The sequence below is a fragment of the Pelophylax lessonae genome, assembly GCF_965119305.1.
Source record: "Pelophylax lessonae genome assembly, chromosome: 7".
In the NCBI taxonomy this organism is placed as follows: Eukaryota; Metazoa; Chordata; class Amphibia; order Anura; family Ranidae; genus Pelophylax; species Pelophylax lessonae.
In genome coordinates this window covers 282501456-282520349 of record NC_138774.1, presented here as the reverse complement: position 1 = coordinate 282520349, position 18894 = coordinate 282501456, and the positions used below count along the sequence as shown (strand labels likewise).

The 18894-nt window shown below is 45.6% G+C and overlaps 1 protein-coding gene across 1 annotated transcript in view; it reads left to right on the top strand.

Annotated features, from left to right (window-relative positions):
• The first annotated feature begins 523 nt into the window (after positions 1 to 523).
• Positions 524 to 18894, top strand: part of TSC22D3 (TSC22 domain family member 3) — a 93853-nt gene continuing 75482 nt past the window's right edge. The window contains exon 1 of the mRNA XM_082263947.1: positions 524 to 849. Within this exon, the coding sequence (XP_082120073.1) occupies positions 548 to 849 (302 nt within the window). The 5' untranslated portion in view covers positions 524 to 547. The remainder of the gene's footprint in view (positions 850 to 18894) is intronic.

Below are 18894 nucleotides of genomic sequence, written 5' to 3'. Positions count from 1 at the left end.
CTGTGTATGTATTATATTCGGTGACAGGACATTTTGGAGGCTGTACATGGGGACATATTTGGTAAGAGAACATTTTGGAGGCTGTGTATGTATTAAAATTCGATGAGAGGACATTTTGGAGGCTGTGTATGGAGAGATATTCGGTGACAGGACATTTTGGAGGCTGTGTATTTAATGCTAATAACGTTGTTCCTGTGTTGTTACATAAGGTCTCCTCAGAAAATGCTGCTGTAAATCAGAGGATTCTGTGAGAGAGGACACACACCTCAGAGAGGGGAGGACATTGTGAGGAGGACACACACCTCAGAGAGGGGAGGACATTGTGAGGAGGACTCACACCTCAGAGAGGGGAGGACATTGTGAGGAGGACACTCCGCCCTATATAAGCTCTGTCACCTCAGAAGGAGACTCCATCCCTCATATCACCTCAGAGCAGTCGGCGTCTCCTCACACACAGTCAGTGTCCCTCATATCACCTCAAGCACAGCCTCCTTCCCTCCTATCACCTCTCTCCTCACACTCAGCCTGACAGAACTTTTCTCCCGCCATGTCTGAGGCGGACTGCCGCTCTCCCATCGGCCTGGACTGCTGCAGCTGCTGCCTGGACCTCGCCAACCGGGCAGAGCCGGAGGACAACAACAACCCGGCCAGCCCGACCTCCCCCGCCAGCCATTTCCGAGCCCTGAGGGAGCGGCTGGAGGTGCTGGAGGACCCGGACCGGCTGAACCGTATAATGAGGCAGGACTCCTTGGAGCCGGTCCTTCGGGACCCCAACTACCTGCTGGACCAGGGACTGTGCGATGGGACCATCGACCACACCATGCTGTCCATCCTCCTCTTCTTCCACAGGTGGGTTCCTCTCCTCCATCTTCTCCTCAGCTCCTTCATTAACTCAACTTTTCTGCCATTTTGTTTAGTTATGTTTGGAAACAGGTTTTTTTATTTACACCCCTCCCCCCCCATCACCTCTGGTATCCAATATGGGGGCCCCAGGGCCACTTGTGGCCCTTTGCTGCCTCCCCAACTCCGCAGTCAAAATAGACCGACTGCTTCGTTTTTTTTTTTTATTGTACGGCCAGTTTCCGTTTTTTCGAACGTTTTGTGTCAATTGAACGATTTTCGAATCGTTTGTGGGTCAAAAAATGTATAAATTGTAAGCAAAATCGATTGGAAAAAAGATGTTTGAAGTCGATTGGAAGGAACGTTGAAATCGAACGGAAATCCGGGTAGGTAGACCGCCAGCTTCAATTCTTTTTCGAGATTGGAAAAAATGTACATTTGTGTCAGTCGAACGATTATCTAATCGTTTGCGGGTCAGGCGTTCGAACAAAAAAGAAAATATATAAATTGTAAGTAAAATCGATTGGAAAAAAGATGATTGAAGTCGATTTGGAAGGAACGTTGAAATCGAACGGAAATCCGGGTAGGTAGACCGCCAGCTTCGATTCTGTTTTGAACATTTTTGTCAGTCGAACGATTTTCTAATTGGGTCAGCTGTTTCACGCGAAATCGATCCGAAAAGGACGATGTTTGAAGTCGATTGGAGGAACGTTGAAATAGAACGGAAAACCGGGTAGGTAGGCCGCCAGCTTCGATTCAGTTTTGAACATTTGTGTAGGTCGAACGATTTTCTAAAGGTTTTTTTTTTTTCTTATTTTCTGTGAGTACATTTTTTTTTTCTCCTCCACTGATGTGCGCTGATGAGGCTGCACTGGTGTGCGCTGATGGGGCGGCACTGATGTGCGCTGATGAGGCTGCACTGGTGTGAGCTGATGAGGCTGCACTGGTGTGAGCTGATGGGGCGGCACTGGTGTGCGCTGATGGGGCGGCACTGGTGTGCGCTGATGGGGCGGCACTGGTGTGCGCTGATGGGGCTGCACTGGTGTGCGCTGATGGGGCGGCACTGGTGTGCGCTGATGAGGCTGCACTGGTGTGCGCTGATGGGGCTGCACTGGTGTGCGCTGATGGGGCTGCACTGGTGTGCGCTGATGAGGCTGCACTGGTGTGCGCTGATGAGGCTGCACTGGTGTGCGCTGATGAGGCTGCACTGGTGTGCGCTGATGGGGCGGCACTGATGTGCGCTGATGAGGCTGCACTGGTGTGAGCTGATGGGGCGGCACTGGTGTGCGCTGATGGGGCGGCACTGGTGTGCGCTGATGGGGCGGCACTGGTGTGCGCTGATGGGGCTGCACTGGTGTGCGCTGATGGGGCGGCACTGGTGTGCGCTGATGAGGCTGCACTGGTGTGCGCTGATGGGGCTGCACTGGTGTGCGCTGATGGGGCTGCACTGGTGTGCGCTGATGAGGCTGCACTGGTGTGCGCTGATGGGGCTGCACTGGTGTGCGCTGATGGGGCTGCACTGGTGTGCGCTGATGAGGCTGCACTGGTGTGCGCTGATGAGGCTGCACTGGTGTGCGCTGATGGGGCGGCACTGGTGTGCGCTGATGGGGCGGCACTGGTGTGCGCTGATGAGGCTGCGCTGATGAGGCTGCACTGGTGTGCGCTGATGGGGCTGCACTGGTGTGCGCTGATGGGGCTGCACTGGTGTGCGCTGATGGGGCGGCACTGGTGTGCGCTGATGAGGCTGCGCTGATGAGGCTGCACTGGTGTGCGCTGATGGGGCTGCACTGGTGTGCGCTGATGAGGCTGCACTGGTGTGCGCTGATGAGGCTGCACTGGTGTGCGCTGATGAGGCTGCACTGGTGTGCGCTGATGGGGCTGCACTGGTGTGCGCTGATGGAGCGGCACTGGTGTGCGCTGATGGGGCGGCACTGGTGTGCGCTGATGGGGCGGCACTGGTGTGCGCTGATGGGGCGGCACTGGTGTGCGCTGATGGGGCGGCACTGGTGTGCGCTGATGGGGCGGCACTGGTGTGCGCTGATGGGGCGGCACTGGTGTGCGCAGATGGGGCGGCACTGGTGTGCGCAGATGAGGCTGCACTGATGAGGAGGTACTAATAATTATGGGCACCGACGGGCGGCCCTGATGGACACTGATGGGCAGCACAGATGAGCAGGCACTGACTGGCAACACTATGGGCACTGATGGTGGGCACTGTTTTGGAGCTTTTCTGTAATCAGGGCACTGATGATCAGTGCCCTGATTACCTTTTCTAGGTTCCCCTTTGAGGAGGAGCCGCTGATCATCTCTCCTCTCCACACACTGATAGTGCGAGGTGAGGAGAGCCAATAAACAGCACTTCCTCATTTACATGTGATTGGACACAGCCGATCACATGGATAAAGAGCCAAGTCATTGGCTTTTTACCAAGATCCGGGTCGCGCCGTGTCCTAGCAACTGACGCCTCCCAAAACAATTGCCGCACTGCGCCGCCATCATTTGACGGTGGGTGGCGCAGTGCGCAAACCGGGTAGGTAGGACCGAGAGCTTCGATTCTGTTTTTGAGATTGAAAAATGAACATTTGTGTAAGTCGAACGATTTCCTAACTGTGGGTGTTCCAAAATAAAAACATTTTTAAGCGAAATCAATCTGAAAAGGACGATGTTTGATGTTTAAAGTCGATTAGAGGAATGTGGAAATCAAATGGAAAACCAGGTAGGTAGACCGACAGCTTTGACTTTTTTTTTTTTTTATAGTGCGGCCAATTTCCATTTTCGAGATCGAAAAATGAATGTCTGTGTCAATTTCAACGATTTTCTAATCGTTTCTGGGTCAAAATTAAAAACATTTTTTTAGGCAAAATCGATCAGAAAAAGACGACGTTTGATGTTTGAAGTCGATTGGAGGAATGTTGAATTCGAACGGAAAATCGAGTCGGTAGACTGACGGCTTTGATTCTGTTTTCGAGATCGAAAAATAAACATTTGTGTCGATTGAAAGATTTATAATCGTTTGTGGGTCAGATGTTCCAAAATAAAAAAAAACAATTTCAAAATCGATCCGAAAAGGATGACGTTTGATGTTTACATGTCGATTGGATGGATGTTGAAATCGAAACGGAAAATCGAGTCGTTAGACTGCTTCGAGATCGAAAAATGAACGTTTGTGTCAATCGAACGGTTTTCTAATAGTCTGCGGGTCGAAAATAAAAAAACGTTTTTTAACTAAATCGATCCAAAAAAAATGACGTTTGAAGTTGATTGTTAAGATCGAGTCTGGTTTTCGAGTTCGAAAAACGAACCCGGTGGAAAGTTTGTTTGGTGGTCGGGGCCTATCAATAGTGTATAGTCAGCAGCAACACATTCTGCCCATCTAAGGAGCGATATATAAGAACCAACGATATGCAATCAGCAGCGACCGCCGCCACTGATCTCACAGTGTTTACATGTCATCCCTGAATGGCCGCTAGTGTCCTACAAACTAAGGTACTTAGTGGTTGGGGCCTATCACTAGTCTATAGTCAGCGGCTACACATTCTGCTCATCTAATGAGCGATATGCAAGTACCAACGATATGCAGTCAGCAGCGACTGCCGCCACTGATTACACAGTGTTTACATATCAGCCCTGAATGGCCGCCGGCGTCCTACAACCCAATGCGCTTGGTGGTCAAGGCCTATCAATAGTGTGTAGTCAGGGGCAACACATCATTGATATCTAGGTTTGTTCAGATAGAGCGCTGCCATGCAGGCTCTCTTTGTTATTGCACCTGCATCGGCCCCAGGATGCATGCGGGCAGCCTATGAAGGTGGATGCAGACGCAGCGGCCGCACAGACACGGATGCATGTAACCGTATATCAAAATTTGATTGGTGGGCGGGAGCTGAATGTTCGCTGTCTATGTGCTAATCTGTGCACCCGCTCCTGGCTGCATGGCAAATTGCGATATAATATTATTGTTAATATTCTTATTTATTTTTTTCCTATTATTATTTATTATTATTATTAATATTTTTATTTAATAATAATTCATTATTATGATTTACTCATTCGTTATTAATGATCAATAAATAGTAATAGTAATACATTTTAATAACAATATTTATAAAATAAATAATAATTATATCAATAATATTCATGTATTATCATTCATTATGTATTCATGATTTGTTATTTTATTATCTTTTATTAATGAATAATATTAGTATTATTCAATCAAGATTTATGTTAATATTATTGTTCTTGTCTTTTATTATTGAATAATAAAATTTGTAACAATAATATGAATAATAATAATAATAATAAAATAAGGAATATTAAAATGGTTTTAAAGGCTGAAAGATGTTTTACCTTCATGCATTCTATGCATGAAGGTAAAAAAAAAAACTTCTGTGTGTTGCTCCTCGTCCACTCCCCCCCAATACTCACTTGAGCCCCCTCTCAATCCCGTGATGGGCACGGGAGCCTCGGCTGTCATTGGCTCCCACTGCTGTCAATCAACGAGAGGGATGGCAGGGCTGAGCTGCAGATCTATGTGTTTATGGATGCATAGAGCAGGGCTCGGGAGCGAGTGAGCACGCATCAGTGCCCCATAGCCAGCAGCTAGCTATTGGTGGCACTGGTCAAGGGGGAGGAGCCAGGAGCGCCAGTTGGGAATCTAAAAAGAAGTGGATTGGGGCTGCTCTGTGCAAAACCATTACACAGAGCAGGTAAGTATATCCTGTTTTTTTATTTTTTTTTAAAGCTGAAGCTTTCATTTCACTTTAATAAAAAAAATAAAATAAATAATATTATTGTTGTTATTCATTATTTTTTTATTATTATTTAGTACTTGATATCATTCGTTATCATTATTCATTACTATTATTATTATTAATTTAATTATTTTGATTAATATTAGTAGTAGAAATATTCATTATTTTATTACTTTTATTAACATTTTTATTATTATTCATGACCTAATATTCGTTACTTAGCGTTCTTCATTACTATTATTATTATTATTATTATTTATTTTATTATTATGATTAATATTAGTAGTAGAAATATTCATTATTTTATTACTTTTATTAACCTTTTTATTATTATTCATGACCTAATATTCGTTACTTATCGTTCTTCATTACTATTATTATTATTATTATTATTATTATTTATTTTATTATTATGATTAATATTAGTAGTAGAAATATTCATTATTTTATTACTTTTATTAACCTTTTTATTATTATTCATGACCTAATATTCGTTACTTATCGTTCTTCATTACTATTATTATTACTATTATTATTATTTATTTTATTATTATGATTAATATTAGTAGTAGAAATATTCATTATTTTATTACTTTTATTAACCTTTTTATTATTATTAATCATTATTTATTTTTTATTATTATTATTCTTTACCTAATATTATTCGTTACTTATCGTTATTCATTACTATTATTTTTTTTAATATTAGTAGTAAAAATATTCATTATTTATTACTTTTATTAACATTATTATTCAGGATTTGTAAAGCACGAACAATTTGTGCAGCTCTTTACAATATATAGGAAGACACTACAGTTACAATAAAATACAAGAGGGTTCAAAGGGCCCTGCTCATAAAAGCTTACAATCTAAAAGTCCGTGCAGCCTCTGCGTTTTTACATCCACTTCCCATAGGCTGCCCGCACACACCCTGGGGTAGATGCGGACACAATAACATAGAAAGTCCGCACACAGGATGGGTGTCAGCGCCCGTCTGGACGTAGCCTTACATGTCAGCCAATGGGGCCCCTGTACGCTCTACCCCCAGATGCATGTAAACGCACACAAACGTTGCATGTGTACAGAGAACTAATAACGCAGAATCTTGCTGCCGGTGTTGTGAAATACTCCTCCAGCTTTCTATGTCAGCAGCTGGGCAGCTTTATACGTTAGTAAATATAATAAACGATTGTGACAACAGATGTCTGCTGGTTCTGGCCTTCGAAGAAAACGTTTACAGCTGTCAGGCCCCGTGCCTGCGATCGGCTGCTCAGATAAGAACGGTGTCTTCAGGACATGTTATGAAAAAGAATGACAGCGGGATAAGACGGCGTTTATATAAAGCGATCGATCAAAAAGTAAACTTTGTTGCGAAGAGGACACGCTCTCCGTACGTGTTGTGTAGAGGAGGTAATCCTCCATATGTAATAAGGGATCATAGGATCAAAGTGGGATTAACAGATGACTGAGAGTTTGGGTCGTATTGATCCTTCCTATTGCAGGTTCACTATGCAGGAGTGAGAACATCCAGCTAAAGTGCAACTGCTAAGGCAAGGGGGGTCCTTAACCTGGGGTCTATAGATGGGTTTCGGGGAGTTTGTAAGGGTCCAATTAAAAAAAACATTTACATTCACTATACAGACCCCACTCTGGAAAAGGGGTCCGTAGCTTTCATCAGAAGGGGTCCATGACTCAAAAACAGGTGAAGGACCACTGTTCTAAGGGGTGTGGATTTAAGTCTCATAGGTAGAGTTTGGGCGGAGTCACCCTCTGGTCTCTGTTGAAATCCCTGGCTTTGTTCCCAGCCACTGTGAAATGTTGGATGTCGAGTCTTGCAGCTCCAGTCTGAACTTTTTTGGAAAGAAGCCCTCAAGTGGAACTTTTACACAGAAGTCTCTCATATCTGCTCCATCAGACTAGCGGAGTTTGAACATTATGGGGAAAGCTTTGTTGTGCAGCCCTCCTAGGTGACCGTGATGTAGGGATTGCCACCTCTGACTTCTGGCATATCTCAGTCTTAGTAAGGGGGACCAAGCATGTTGCAAGATCTTACATTGGTGGTCATCAGGAAGAATGCTCCTTTACATTGATGGTCAGTGGGAAGAATGCTCCTTACATTGGTGGTCAGTGTGAAGAATGCTCCTTACATTAGATTAGTGGGAAGAATGCCCCTTACTTTGGTGGTCAGTGGGAAGAATGTCCCTTACATTGGTGGTCAGTGGGAAGAATGTCCCTTACATTGGTGGTCAGTGGAAAGAATGCCCCTTGCATTGGTGGTCAGTGGGAAGAATGCCCCTTACATTGATGGTCAGTGTGAAGAATGCCCCTTACATTGATGGTCAGTGTGAAGAATGCTCCTTACATTGGTGGTCAGTGTGAAGAATGCTCCTTACATTGGTGGTCAGTGTGAAGAATGCCCCTTACATTGGTGGTCAGTGGGAAGAATGCTCCTTACATTGGTGGTCAGTGTGAAGAATGCCCCTTACATTGGTGGTCAGTGTGAAGAATGCCCCTTACATTGGTGGTGAGTGTGAAGAATGCCCCTTACATTGGTGGTCATTGTGAAGAATGCCCCTTACATTGGTGGTCATTGTGAAGAATGCCCCTTACATTGGTGGTCAGTGTGAAGAATGCCCCTTACATTGGTGGTCAGTGGGAAGAATGCCCCTTACATTGGTGGTCAGTGGGAAGAATGCCCCTTACATTGGTGGTCAGTGGGAAGAATGCCCCTTACATTGGTGGTCAGTGTGAAGAATGCCCCTTACATTGGTGGTCAGTGTGAAGAATGCCCCTTACATTGGTGGTTGGTGGGAAGAATGTTCCTTACATTGGTGGTCGGTGGGAAGAATGTTCCTTACATTGGTGGTCAGTGTGAAGAATGCTCCTTACATTGGTGGTCAGTGTGAAGAATGCTCCTTACATTGGTGGTCAGTGTGAAGAATGCCCCTTACATTGGTGGTCAGTGTGAAGAATGCCCCTTACATTGGTGGTCAGTGTGAAGAATGCCCCTTACATTGGTGGTCAGTGTGAAGAATGCCCCTTACATTGGTGGTTGGTGGGAAGAATGTTCCTTACATTGGTGGTCAGTGTGAAGAATGCTCCTTACATTAGATTAGTGGGAAGAATGCCCCTTACTTTGGTGGTCAGTGGGAAGAATGTCCCTTACATTGGTGGTCAGTGGGAAGAATGCCCCTTGCATTGGTGGTCAGTGGGAAGAATGCCCCTTGCATTGGTGGTCAGTGGGAAGAATGCCCCTTGCATTGGTGGTCAGTGGGAAGAATGCCCCTTGCATTGGTGATCAGTGGGAAGAATGCCCCTTACATTGGCGGTCAGTGGGAAGAATGCCTCTTACATTGGCGGTCAGTGGGAAGAATGTTCCTTACATTAGATTAGTGGGAAGAATGCCCCTTGCATTGGTGGTCAGTAGGAAGAATGCTCCTTACTTTGGTGGTCAGTGGGAAGAATGCCCCTTGCATTGGTGGTCAGTGGGAAGAATGCTCCTTGCATTGGTGGTCAGTGGGAAGAATGTCCCTTGCATTGGTGGTCAGTGGGAAGAATGCCCCTTGCATTGGTGGTCAGTGGGAAGAATGCTCCTTACATTGGTGGTCAGTGTGAAGAATGCCCCTTGCATTGGTGGTCAGTGTGAAGAATGCCCCTTACATTGGTGGTCAGTGTGAAGAATGCCCCTTACATTGGTGATCAGTGGGAAGAATGTTCCTTACATTGGTGGTCAGTGGGAAGAATGCTCCTTACATTAGATTAGTGGGAAGAATGCCCCTTACTTTGGTGGTCAGTGGGAAGAATGCCCCTTGCATTGGTGGTCAGTGGGAAGAATGCCCCTTGCATTGGTGGTCAGTGGGAAGAATGCCCCTTGCATTGGTGGTCAGTGGGAAGAATGCCCCTTGCATTGGTGATCAGTGGGAAGAATGCCCCTTACATTGGCGGTCAGTGGGAAGAATGCCTCTTACATTGGTGGTCAGTGGGAAGAATGTTCCTTACATTAGATTAGTGGGAAGAATGCCCCTTGCATTGGTGGTCAGTAGGAAGAATGCCCCTTACTTTGGTGGTCAGTGGGAAGAATGCCCCTTGCATTGGTGGTCAGTGGGAAGAATGCTCCTTACATTGGTGGTCAGTGGGAAGAATGCCCCTTGCATTGGTGGTCAGTGGGAAGAATGCTCCTTACATTGGTGGTCAGTGGGAAGAATGCTCCCTACATTGGTGGTCAGTGGGAAGAATGCCCCTTGCATTGGTGGTCAGTGGGAAGAATGCCCCTTACCGTTCAAGGAACCCTGGTTGAGAAAGGTGGGATATAGAACATTGGATCAGAGCTTCTGTCCAAAGTACTTTAATAAATATCATGTCGTCCACCCTTCCTGAACATGAGCTCTGAGTGACGTAATCCCTGGACATAATAACTATTGTTACCGCTAATAACATGTTGTTCCTAATTTCTTCCAGGATAATAATTACCGACATTTGTATGTACCTAGCAAACTAGTAAAATTACTAATCGAACAAATGCTGAATTTTTTAAATGAAAAAATGTGAAAGAGAAATAATTGTGAGTGCATCCTGAACAAACTGTAAAGGTGTCAAATTTTTGACTTGACATTTTAATTCATTTTTTACCTTTTACCTTATTTATTTATCTGAGGGGTTCGCTTGCTGAGGCATTGAATGTATTTATTTAAAGGGGGAACTCCACTTTTGTTAAGAAAAAAAAAAAAATCCCTCTGGGTGATCTCTGTACATTGTAGGGATTGTAATAAACTTTGTTGCAGATTCCTACCTTTTTGTTATTCTAAAGAAATAGCTGTTTTTGTACACCCCCCCCCCCCGATATGTCACTTTTTGCTTGTGTGATTGGCTTGCTGATTTTCCCAGAAGTCTGCACGAAGATACAAGTCAGATTTTTGGGCATCCCCTGCAACAAAAAATATCATTTTTGGTGGGATACTCCCAAAGGGAAATCGCATCTAAGGGGATGCAGACCCTGCCACTTTCCTCATTTGAACCCTGCAGGTGCAGCAGCTGATGATTATAAAATCACTCCCAGTCAAATTCACTTTGCACATAGACACAGATAAACAAACCGCTATATCTTCAGAACAACAAAGATTGTTAAAATCTCTGCAATGTACAGAGATCACCCTGAGAGGAGAAGGTTTATTTTTTTTCTTAACAGAAGTGGAGTTACTCTTTAAAGGAGAAGTACAGCCAAAGCTTGTTTGGCTGTACTTCACCTGTGGATCACTGCCTGCTGTCGGCTGACGTCACAGAGCCAGGCTCAGGCAAGATCGCGACAATGAAGTCATGAGTCGACCAACAAGCCTTGATTGGCACCCACTGTCGGCAAGCAGCTGAGAGCCTGAGCCAGCCGCTCCCACCCCTTCACAGCTCAATGATGCTTAAGTAAGCGGGGGGGGGGGGGGAGTTAAGAGCAGAGATCTGTGCTCACGCAGCTCTGAGAACCAAGCAATTGGCGGTGTTCGATCGATCAGGTCTCAGTGTTAGAGGTGCTGGGGGACTGATGCTGCATCCAGCTAGGTTGGTATGAATCTTTAAAGGAAAAAAACAAAAACATTCACCTCTTTTAAGCTCTTTATTGCCCCCTTTCTTATGCTACAGCACTCTAGCAATTCTTAGGTAGCAGCTGTGAAAACTGTGTAAAAATCCACACTACCGTTATCTATTTTTTCCTTATTGGCTTTTGACATTATTATTATTATTATTTAAATCAGGGATCCTCAAACTACGGCCCTCCAGCTGTTGTGGAACTATACATCCCATGAGGCATTGTAAAACTCTGACATTCACAGACATGACAAGGCATGATGGGATTTGTAGTTCCCGAACAACTGGAGGGCCGTAGTTTGAAGACCCTTGATTTAAATTAATACACTGTTCAAAAAAAATGTAAGGAACGCTTTTTAAAAAGAGTACAGCATCGATCAAGTCAATTAAACTCCTGGGATATTGATCAGGTCAGTTAAGTAACAGAGGGGGTTGTTCATCAGTTTCAGCTGCTTTGGGGTTAATGATATTAATAACAGGTGCACTAGATGGGCAACAATGAGACTACCTCCAAAACGGGAACGTTTTTTTAGGTGGAGCCAATGACCTTTTCTTCCCTTCACCTCTTTTCTGACTGTTTTTCCCTAGTTTTGCATTTGGCTGGGGTCAGTGTCACTCCTGGTAGCGTGAGGCGATACCTGGAACCTATAGAGGTTGCACAGGCAGTCCAACTCCTCCAGGATGGCACATCAATACGTGTCATTGCCAGAAGGTTTGCTGTGTCTCCCAGCACAGTCTCAGGAGCATGGAGGAGATTCCAGGAGACAGGCAGTTACTCTAGGAGAGCTGGACAGGGCCATAGAAGGTCCTTAACCCATCAGCAGGACCGGTATCTGCTCCTTTGTGCATAGAGGAACAGGATGAGCTCTGCCAGAGCCCTACAAAATGACCTCCAGCAGGCCACTGGTGTGAATGTCTGACCAAACAATCAGAAACAGTCTTCAGGAGGGTGGCCTGAGGGCCTGACGTCCTCTAGTGAGCCCTGCGCTCACTGCCCAGCACTGGGGAGCTCAATAGGCATTTGCCATTGAACACCAGAATTGGCAGCTCCACCACTGGCACCCTGTGCTTTTCACAGATGAGAGCAGGTTCACCCTGAGCACATGTGACAGACATGAAAGGATCTGGAGAAACCGTGGAGAACGTTATGCTGCCTGTAACATCGTTCAGCATGACCGGTTTGGTGGTGGTCAGAGATGGTCTGGGGAGGCAAATCCATGGAGGGACGCACAGACCTCTACAGGCTAGACAATGGCACCCTGACTGCCATTAGGTATCGGGATGAAATCCTTGGACCCGTTGTCAGACCCTACGCTGGTGAAGTGGGTCCTGGGTTCCTCCTGGTGCAGACAATGCCCGGCCTCATGTGGTGAGAGTATGCAGCCAGTTCCTGGAGGATGAAGGAATTGATACCATTGAATGGCCCCCACACTCCCCTGACCTAAATCCATTAGAACACCTCTGGGACATTATGTTTCTGTCCATCCGACGCCACCAGGTTGCACCTCAGTCTGTTCAGGAGCTCAGTGATGCCCTGGTCCAGATCTGGGAGGAAACACCCCAGGACACCATCTGTCGTCTCATTAGGAGTATGCCCCGACGTTGTCAGGCATGCATACAAGCTTTTGGGGGCCATACAAACTACGGAGGACCCTTTTGAGCTGCTGCAATGGAATTTTAGCAAAATGGAGTAGCCTGCCGCATCATTTTTTTTAGGTTGATTTTCAGGGTGATTTGAATTCAGCCCTCGGTAGGGTGATAATTTTAATTTCCATCAAACGATGTGGCGTCCTTTCATTCCCATCACATTACCCAGTCCATACCAGTATAGATCCTAACACATTACCCAGTCCATACCAGTATAGATCCTAACACATTACCCAGTCCATACCAGTATAGATCCTAACGCATTACCCAGTCCATACCAGTATAGATCCTAACGCATCACCCAGTCCATACCAGTATAGATCCTAACGCATCACCCAGTCCATACCAGTATAGATCCTAACGCATCACCCAGTCCATACCAGTATAGATCCTAACGCATCACCCAGTCCATACCAGTATAGATCCTAACGCATCACCCAGTCCATACCAGTATAGATCCTAACGCATTACCCAGTCCATACCAGTATAGATCCTAACACATTACCCAGTCCATACCAGTATAGATCCCAGCGTGAGATTTTTCCCCGTTGAGATCTGATGTTTTTAAAGTGTTCCTTTAATTTTGTTCAGTAGTATGTATATGTATGTGTATATATATATATATATATATATATATATATATATATATATATATATATATATATATATATATATATATATATATATATATATATGTATATATGTGTGTGTGTGTATATATATATAATATATAATATATATTTTTTAAACTGACCTCATGCTAAAAAGCTTAAAGTAGGCTAAAGTTACTCTTTAATAACAATGATTAGGTTTATTCATCTTATATTTATTTGGTGTATTCATAATACTTAGCTGTTTTCACCCTCCTGAATAACTGTTTATATAACAGTTTTTTTGCCATTAAAAATAACCTTAGCGTTTAGTTTGGAGTTGCAGTTATCGGCGTGTTTATTAGTTCACGCACCAAGGGACCTGCCTAATCAAGTGGCCTAATAGCCGATGTGTAAATACTGCTACACACGGCTGCATTCTGAACTACCTTGGCTCGGCTGCCCCTGCGCTAATCTTTGAGAAAACACACCATCACTGATAAACTTAGAATGATCATGGCGTGTTCCAGCCTCTTAAATCTTGGCATAATAAATAATAGTACTGGACTGCGAAACAATAACTGTGCGACTCCTTATTTTGGATGCCAGTGTGGTGTTTCAAAAGTAGTCAGTACATCGTCGCTCTCCTTACGGTTAGTAGTTAGCCTTTTATTGCTGATGATGTATGGCCTGTGTTTACGAATACCAAATACACGCATGTTAAGGCCCCTTTCACACTTGCCGCTCCGTCGGCGGACTCCGTTTTTCTCAGCGGGGGATCGATCCGCCGATTCCCCCGCTGAGCAGGCAGATGGCAGCTCTGTCTCCGCGCTGTGTGTGGAGACAGAGCTGTCAGATCCCCGCTGTTCTCTATGGGGGAATCGGATGTGAACTGACCGCCTGTCCGTTCTCATTCGATCCGCCAGACAGATAGAAAATAGGGTTTCCATCCGTCCGGATTTGACGGACAGGATCGGATCGGATGTCAGCGGACATGTCTCTGCTGACATCCGATGCTCCATAGAGATGCATGGGGGGCATCCATTCAGATCCGCCTGAAAAACTGACAGGCGGATCTGAACGGTCCGCAAGTGTGAAAGGGGCCTAAAGGGATACATTTCATTCAAGTAAATTTAAATTCCTGTACAGGGCTTCTTTTTTTCTCAGAGAATAGGTGCAGGTACTCCCTCTACACTGTCACCACCTTGTCTCCACCCCTGACCTACATCTGAGAACTGTCCCCTGTCTCCACACCTGACTTACCTCTGAGCCCTGTCCCTTGGTTCTGCCCCAACCTACCTCTATGCACTGCCCCTTGTCTCCGCCCCTGACCTACCTCTGAGCATTGCCCCTTGTCTCTGCCTCTGACCTACCTCTGAGCATTGCCCCTTGTCTCAGCCCCTGGCCTACCTCTGAGCATTGCCCCTTGTCTCTGCCTCTGACCTACCTCTATGCACTGCCCCTTGTCTCCGCCCCTGACCTACCTCTGAGCACTGCCCCTTGTCTCCGCCCCTGACCTACCTCTGAGCACTGCCTCTTATCTCCGCCCCTGACCTACCTCTGAGCACTGCCTCTTATCTCCGCCCCTAACCTACCTCTGAGCACTGTCCCTTGTCTCTGCCTCTTGCCTACCTTTGAGCACTGGCCCTTGTCTCCGCCTCTGACCGACCTCTGAGCACTGTCCCTTGTCTCTGCCCCAACTTACCTCTGAACACTGTCCCTTGTCTTTGCCCCTGACTGACCTCTGAGCACTGTCCCTTGTCCCCTCTCCGACCAACTTATAGCACTGTCTCTGCCTCTGACTGGCCTCTGAGCACTGTCTCTTGTCTCTGCCCCTGACCGACCTCTGAGCACTGTCCTGTCTCTCCGCCCCCTACCCACCTCCTAGTACTGCTTCTTTTAGAGAATTCAGAGCCAAGTATCATTTTGTGGTGCTAGTAATTTGTATGGAGTTAGGTAATGATGCTAAACCCCCACCTAGCAACAATATATCCTTTCTCACAACAATAGACCCTCCTCCCAGGAACAAAATACCCCTCCAGCAAGAATTGACCTCTGCTGGCAACTATAGATCCCCCAGCAGCCATCGTCAATAGATCCCCCCACAACAGTAGATCCCCCTTAACAAGATAAGAACCACAGGGCAACAATTGATCCCCCATTAACAATAATAAATTCATGCAAGGAACAAATAACCCCCCAGCAAAAACAAATCTGTCCCAGCAACAATAGACACCCTGCTGGCAACTACAGATACCCCTGCAGCCACCATCCATAGAATAGACCCTTCCCCTATCAACAGTAGACCCCCCCCCCCCCCAACAACACAAGGACCCCCAGAGCAATAGTATATTCCTCATCAGCAACAATAGACCCTCCTCCCAGGAAGAAAATTCCCCTTCAGCAAAAATAGACACCTGCTGGTAACTATAGATAGATCCCACAGCAGCCATCATCAATAGACCCTCCCCCCTCAACAGTATATTCCCTCAACAAGACTACAGAGCAACAATAGATCCTCCAACACTAGATCCCTCAAGGAACAAAATACCCCCAGCAACAGTAGATCTGCTCCAGCAACAATAGACCCCTACTATCAACAATAGATCCCCCAGCAGCTAGCATCAATATACACTCCCCCTCAACAGTAGATCCCCCTCATTAACATAAAAACCCCAGAGCAACAATAGATCCCCCACCAGCAACAGTAGAACCCCACACAGCACTCCACCCCAGCTACAACAGATCCCCAGCAATCGGCATCAATGGACCCTCCAGAACACCCCAGCCCCCTCCCCCCCTCCCAGTACAGACATTATGTGCTGGAGGTGTCAGGACTGTGTTTCCCCATCATTTATAATATTTCCTTGCTGAGTGGAACTGCACTTGCAAAGTGCACAGTCTATTTGCCTTTAGTAAATTAACCCTGGTGATTACAGGTTCATATTTTGTATTAGTCCAAATATGAGCAATAATATGACAGACGGGGCACTATTCCTCCCACTGATACCAATGATGGGGCACTATTCCTCCCACTGATACCAATGATGGGACACTATTCCTCCCACTGATACCAATGATGGGACACTATTCCTCCCACTGATACCAATGATGGGGCACTATTCCTCCCACTGATACCAATGATGGGGCACTATTCCTCCCACTGATACCAATGATGGGGCACTATTCCTCCCACTGATACCAATGATGGGGCACTATTCCTCTCACTGACACCAATGATGGGACACTATTCCTCCCACTGATACCAATGATGGGACACTATTCCTCCCACTGATACCAATGATGGGACACTATTCCTTCCACTGATACCAATGATGGGACACTATTCCTCCTACTGACACCAATGATGGGACACTATTCCTCCCACTGATACCAATGATGGGGCACTATTCCTCTCACTGACACCAATGATGGGACACTATTCCTCCCACTGATACCAATGATGGGACACTATTCCTCCCACTGATACCAATGATGGGACACTATTCCTTCCACTGATACCAATGATGGGACACTATTCCTCCTACTGACACCAATGATGGGACACTATTCCTCCCACTGATACCAATGATGGGGCACTATTCCTCTCACTGACACCAATGATGGGACACTATTCCTCCCACTGATACCAATGATGGGGCACTATTCCTCCCACTGATACCAATGATGGGGCACTATTCCTCCCACTGATACCAATGATGGGGCACTATTCCTCCCACTGACACCAATGATGGGGCACTATTCCTTCCACTGATACCAATGATGGGACACTATTCCTCCCACTGACACCAATGATGGGGCACGATTCCTCCCACTGATACCAATGATGGGACACTATTCCTCCCACTGATACCAATGATGGGGCACTATTCCTCCCACTGATACCAATGATGGGACACTATTCCTCCCACTGATACCAATGATGGGACACTATTCCTCCCACTGATACCAATGATGGGGCACTATTCCTTCCACTGATACCAATGATGGGACACTATTCCTCCCACTGACACCAATGATGGGACACTATTCCTCCCACTGACACCAATGATGGGGCACTATTCCTCTCACTGATACAGGAGCATTTTCTCCACCCTCCCCATATCTACAGTGTCCCCCCTAAGGCCTGAAGGACAGTAAACTGGCCTTTTGTTTAGAAAGTTTGGAGACCCCAGTTTATACATGTAGATACAACAAAATAGATTCTAAGATACCCATACATCAGGTATTTACATTTCTTAAAGGAGAAGTGCGGGATTGTACTTATTTACTTGATGCAACATTGGTCCAATGATGCAGCTGTCCCCCATCACCTGTAAGCCCAAGAACTGAGCGATCACATTACCATTCAGGTCCGCTCTGAGCAGAGATCAGCTACTTTCAGTCACTGTTCTCTCTGCTCTGCCCTTCATGTGATCCATGGAGCCCTGGGCTTAAGAAGCGGCGGGAGCAGCTGGCTCAGGCTCTCAGCCAGCTGCTGATCCAGAAGCAGAGTGGATCCTGACATTGTCAGGATGCTTTCAGAGACCCGGAGCAGGTCTGTGGTGACTTTAGCCCTCTGTCAGCTTATTTTGGGTCACAGGAGTGCAGAAATAAATTCACTCCTGTAACCCACGTGAGAAGTACGGCCAAACAAGCTTTGGGCATACGTCTCTTTTACCATAACAAGAAGGCTACATTAATATGAAAAAAATTAGAAATGTAAATGCTTGAAATCTCTTGATCCAGGAAAAGACAACAGAAGCATTCAGCTGAATAGACCGTTGGATGTGTTCACCTCCTTATCAACTATACTTGCTGTTTGAGAGATTACAGATGCTTATCAGTGCTTCCAATAGACAAGTTCCCAAATTCACATGTTTGAGTAAATGGACGGATCTTCTTCTCCGTCATCAATGGAAACTATTGTTCATATTCTGGCCCGGCATGCTGGACTCTGCGGGCATAAAGCTACAGTTAGGTCTTTGAAGTTTCTTTTTTGAAAACCCACATTTAAAGGGATTGGCTGAGTTTCATCTTCACTTTCTTGGGAATGTCTTGTGAATTATCCAGTTTCCCAGTAATTGTCATAAATGGCTTTATCTTCTGTCATTTAATCATACCGATGTCATAAAAAGCATGGTAATAATTAGTTTATAACTACGAGAGAAACTGTCAGCTGATGTTCAGAGTTATCCTTCTTTTTTTTTTTTTTTTTATTTAACCACCACTTGACCTCCAGAAGATTTACCCCCTTTCATTACCAGGCCATTTTTTTGCGATGCGGCACTGCGTTTATTTTACCTGACAATTGCGCAGTCGTGCAACACTGTATCCAAAAAAAATTATGTACTTTCCTCACAAATAGAGCTTCCTTTGGTGGTTTTTGATCACCTCACCATTTTAATTTTTTCGCTATACACAAAAAAAAGGCCAACAAAAAAAAAAAAAAATGTTTTCACTTTCTGCTATAAAACATATCCAATAAA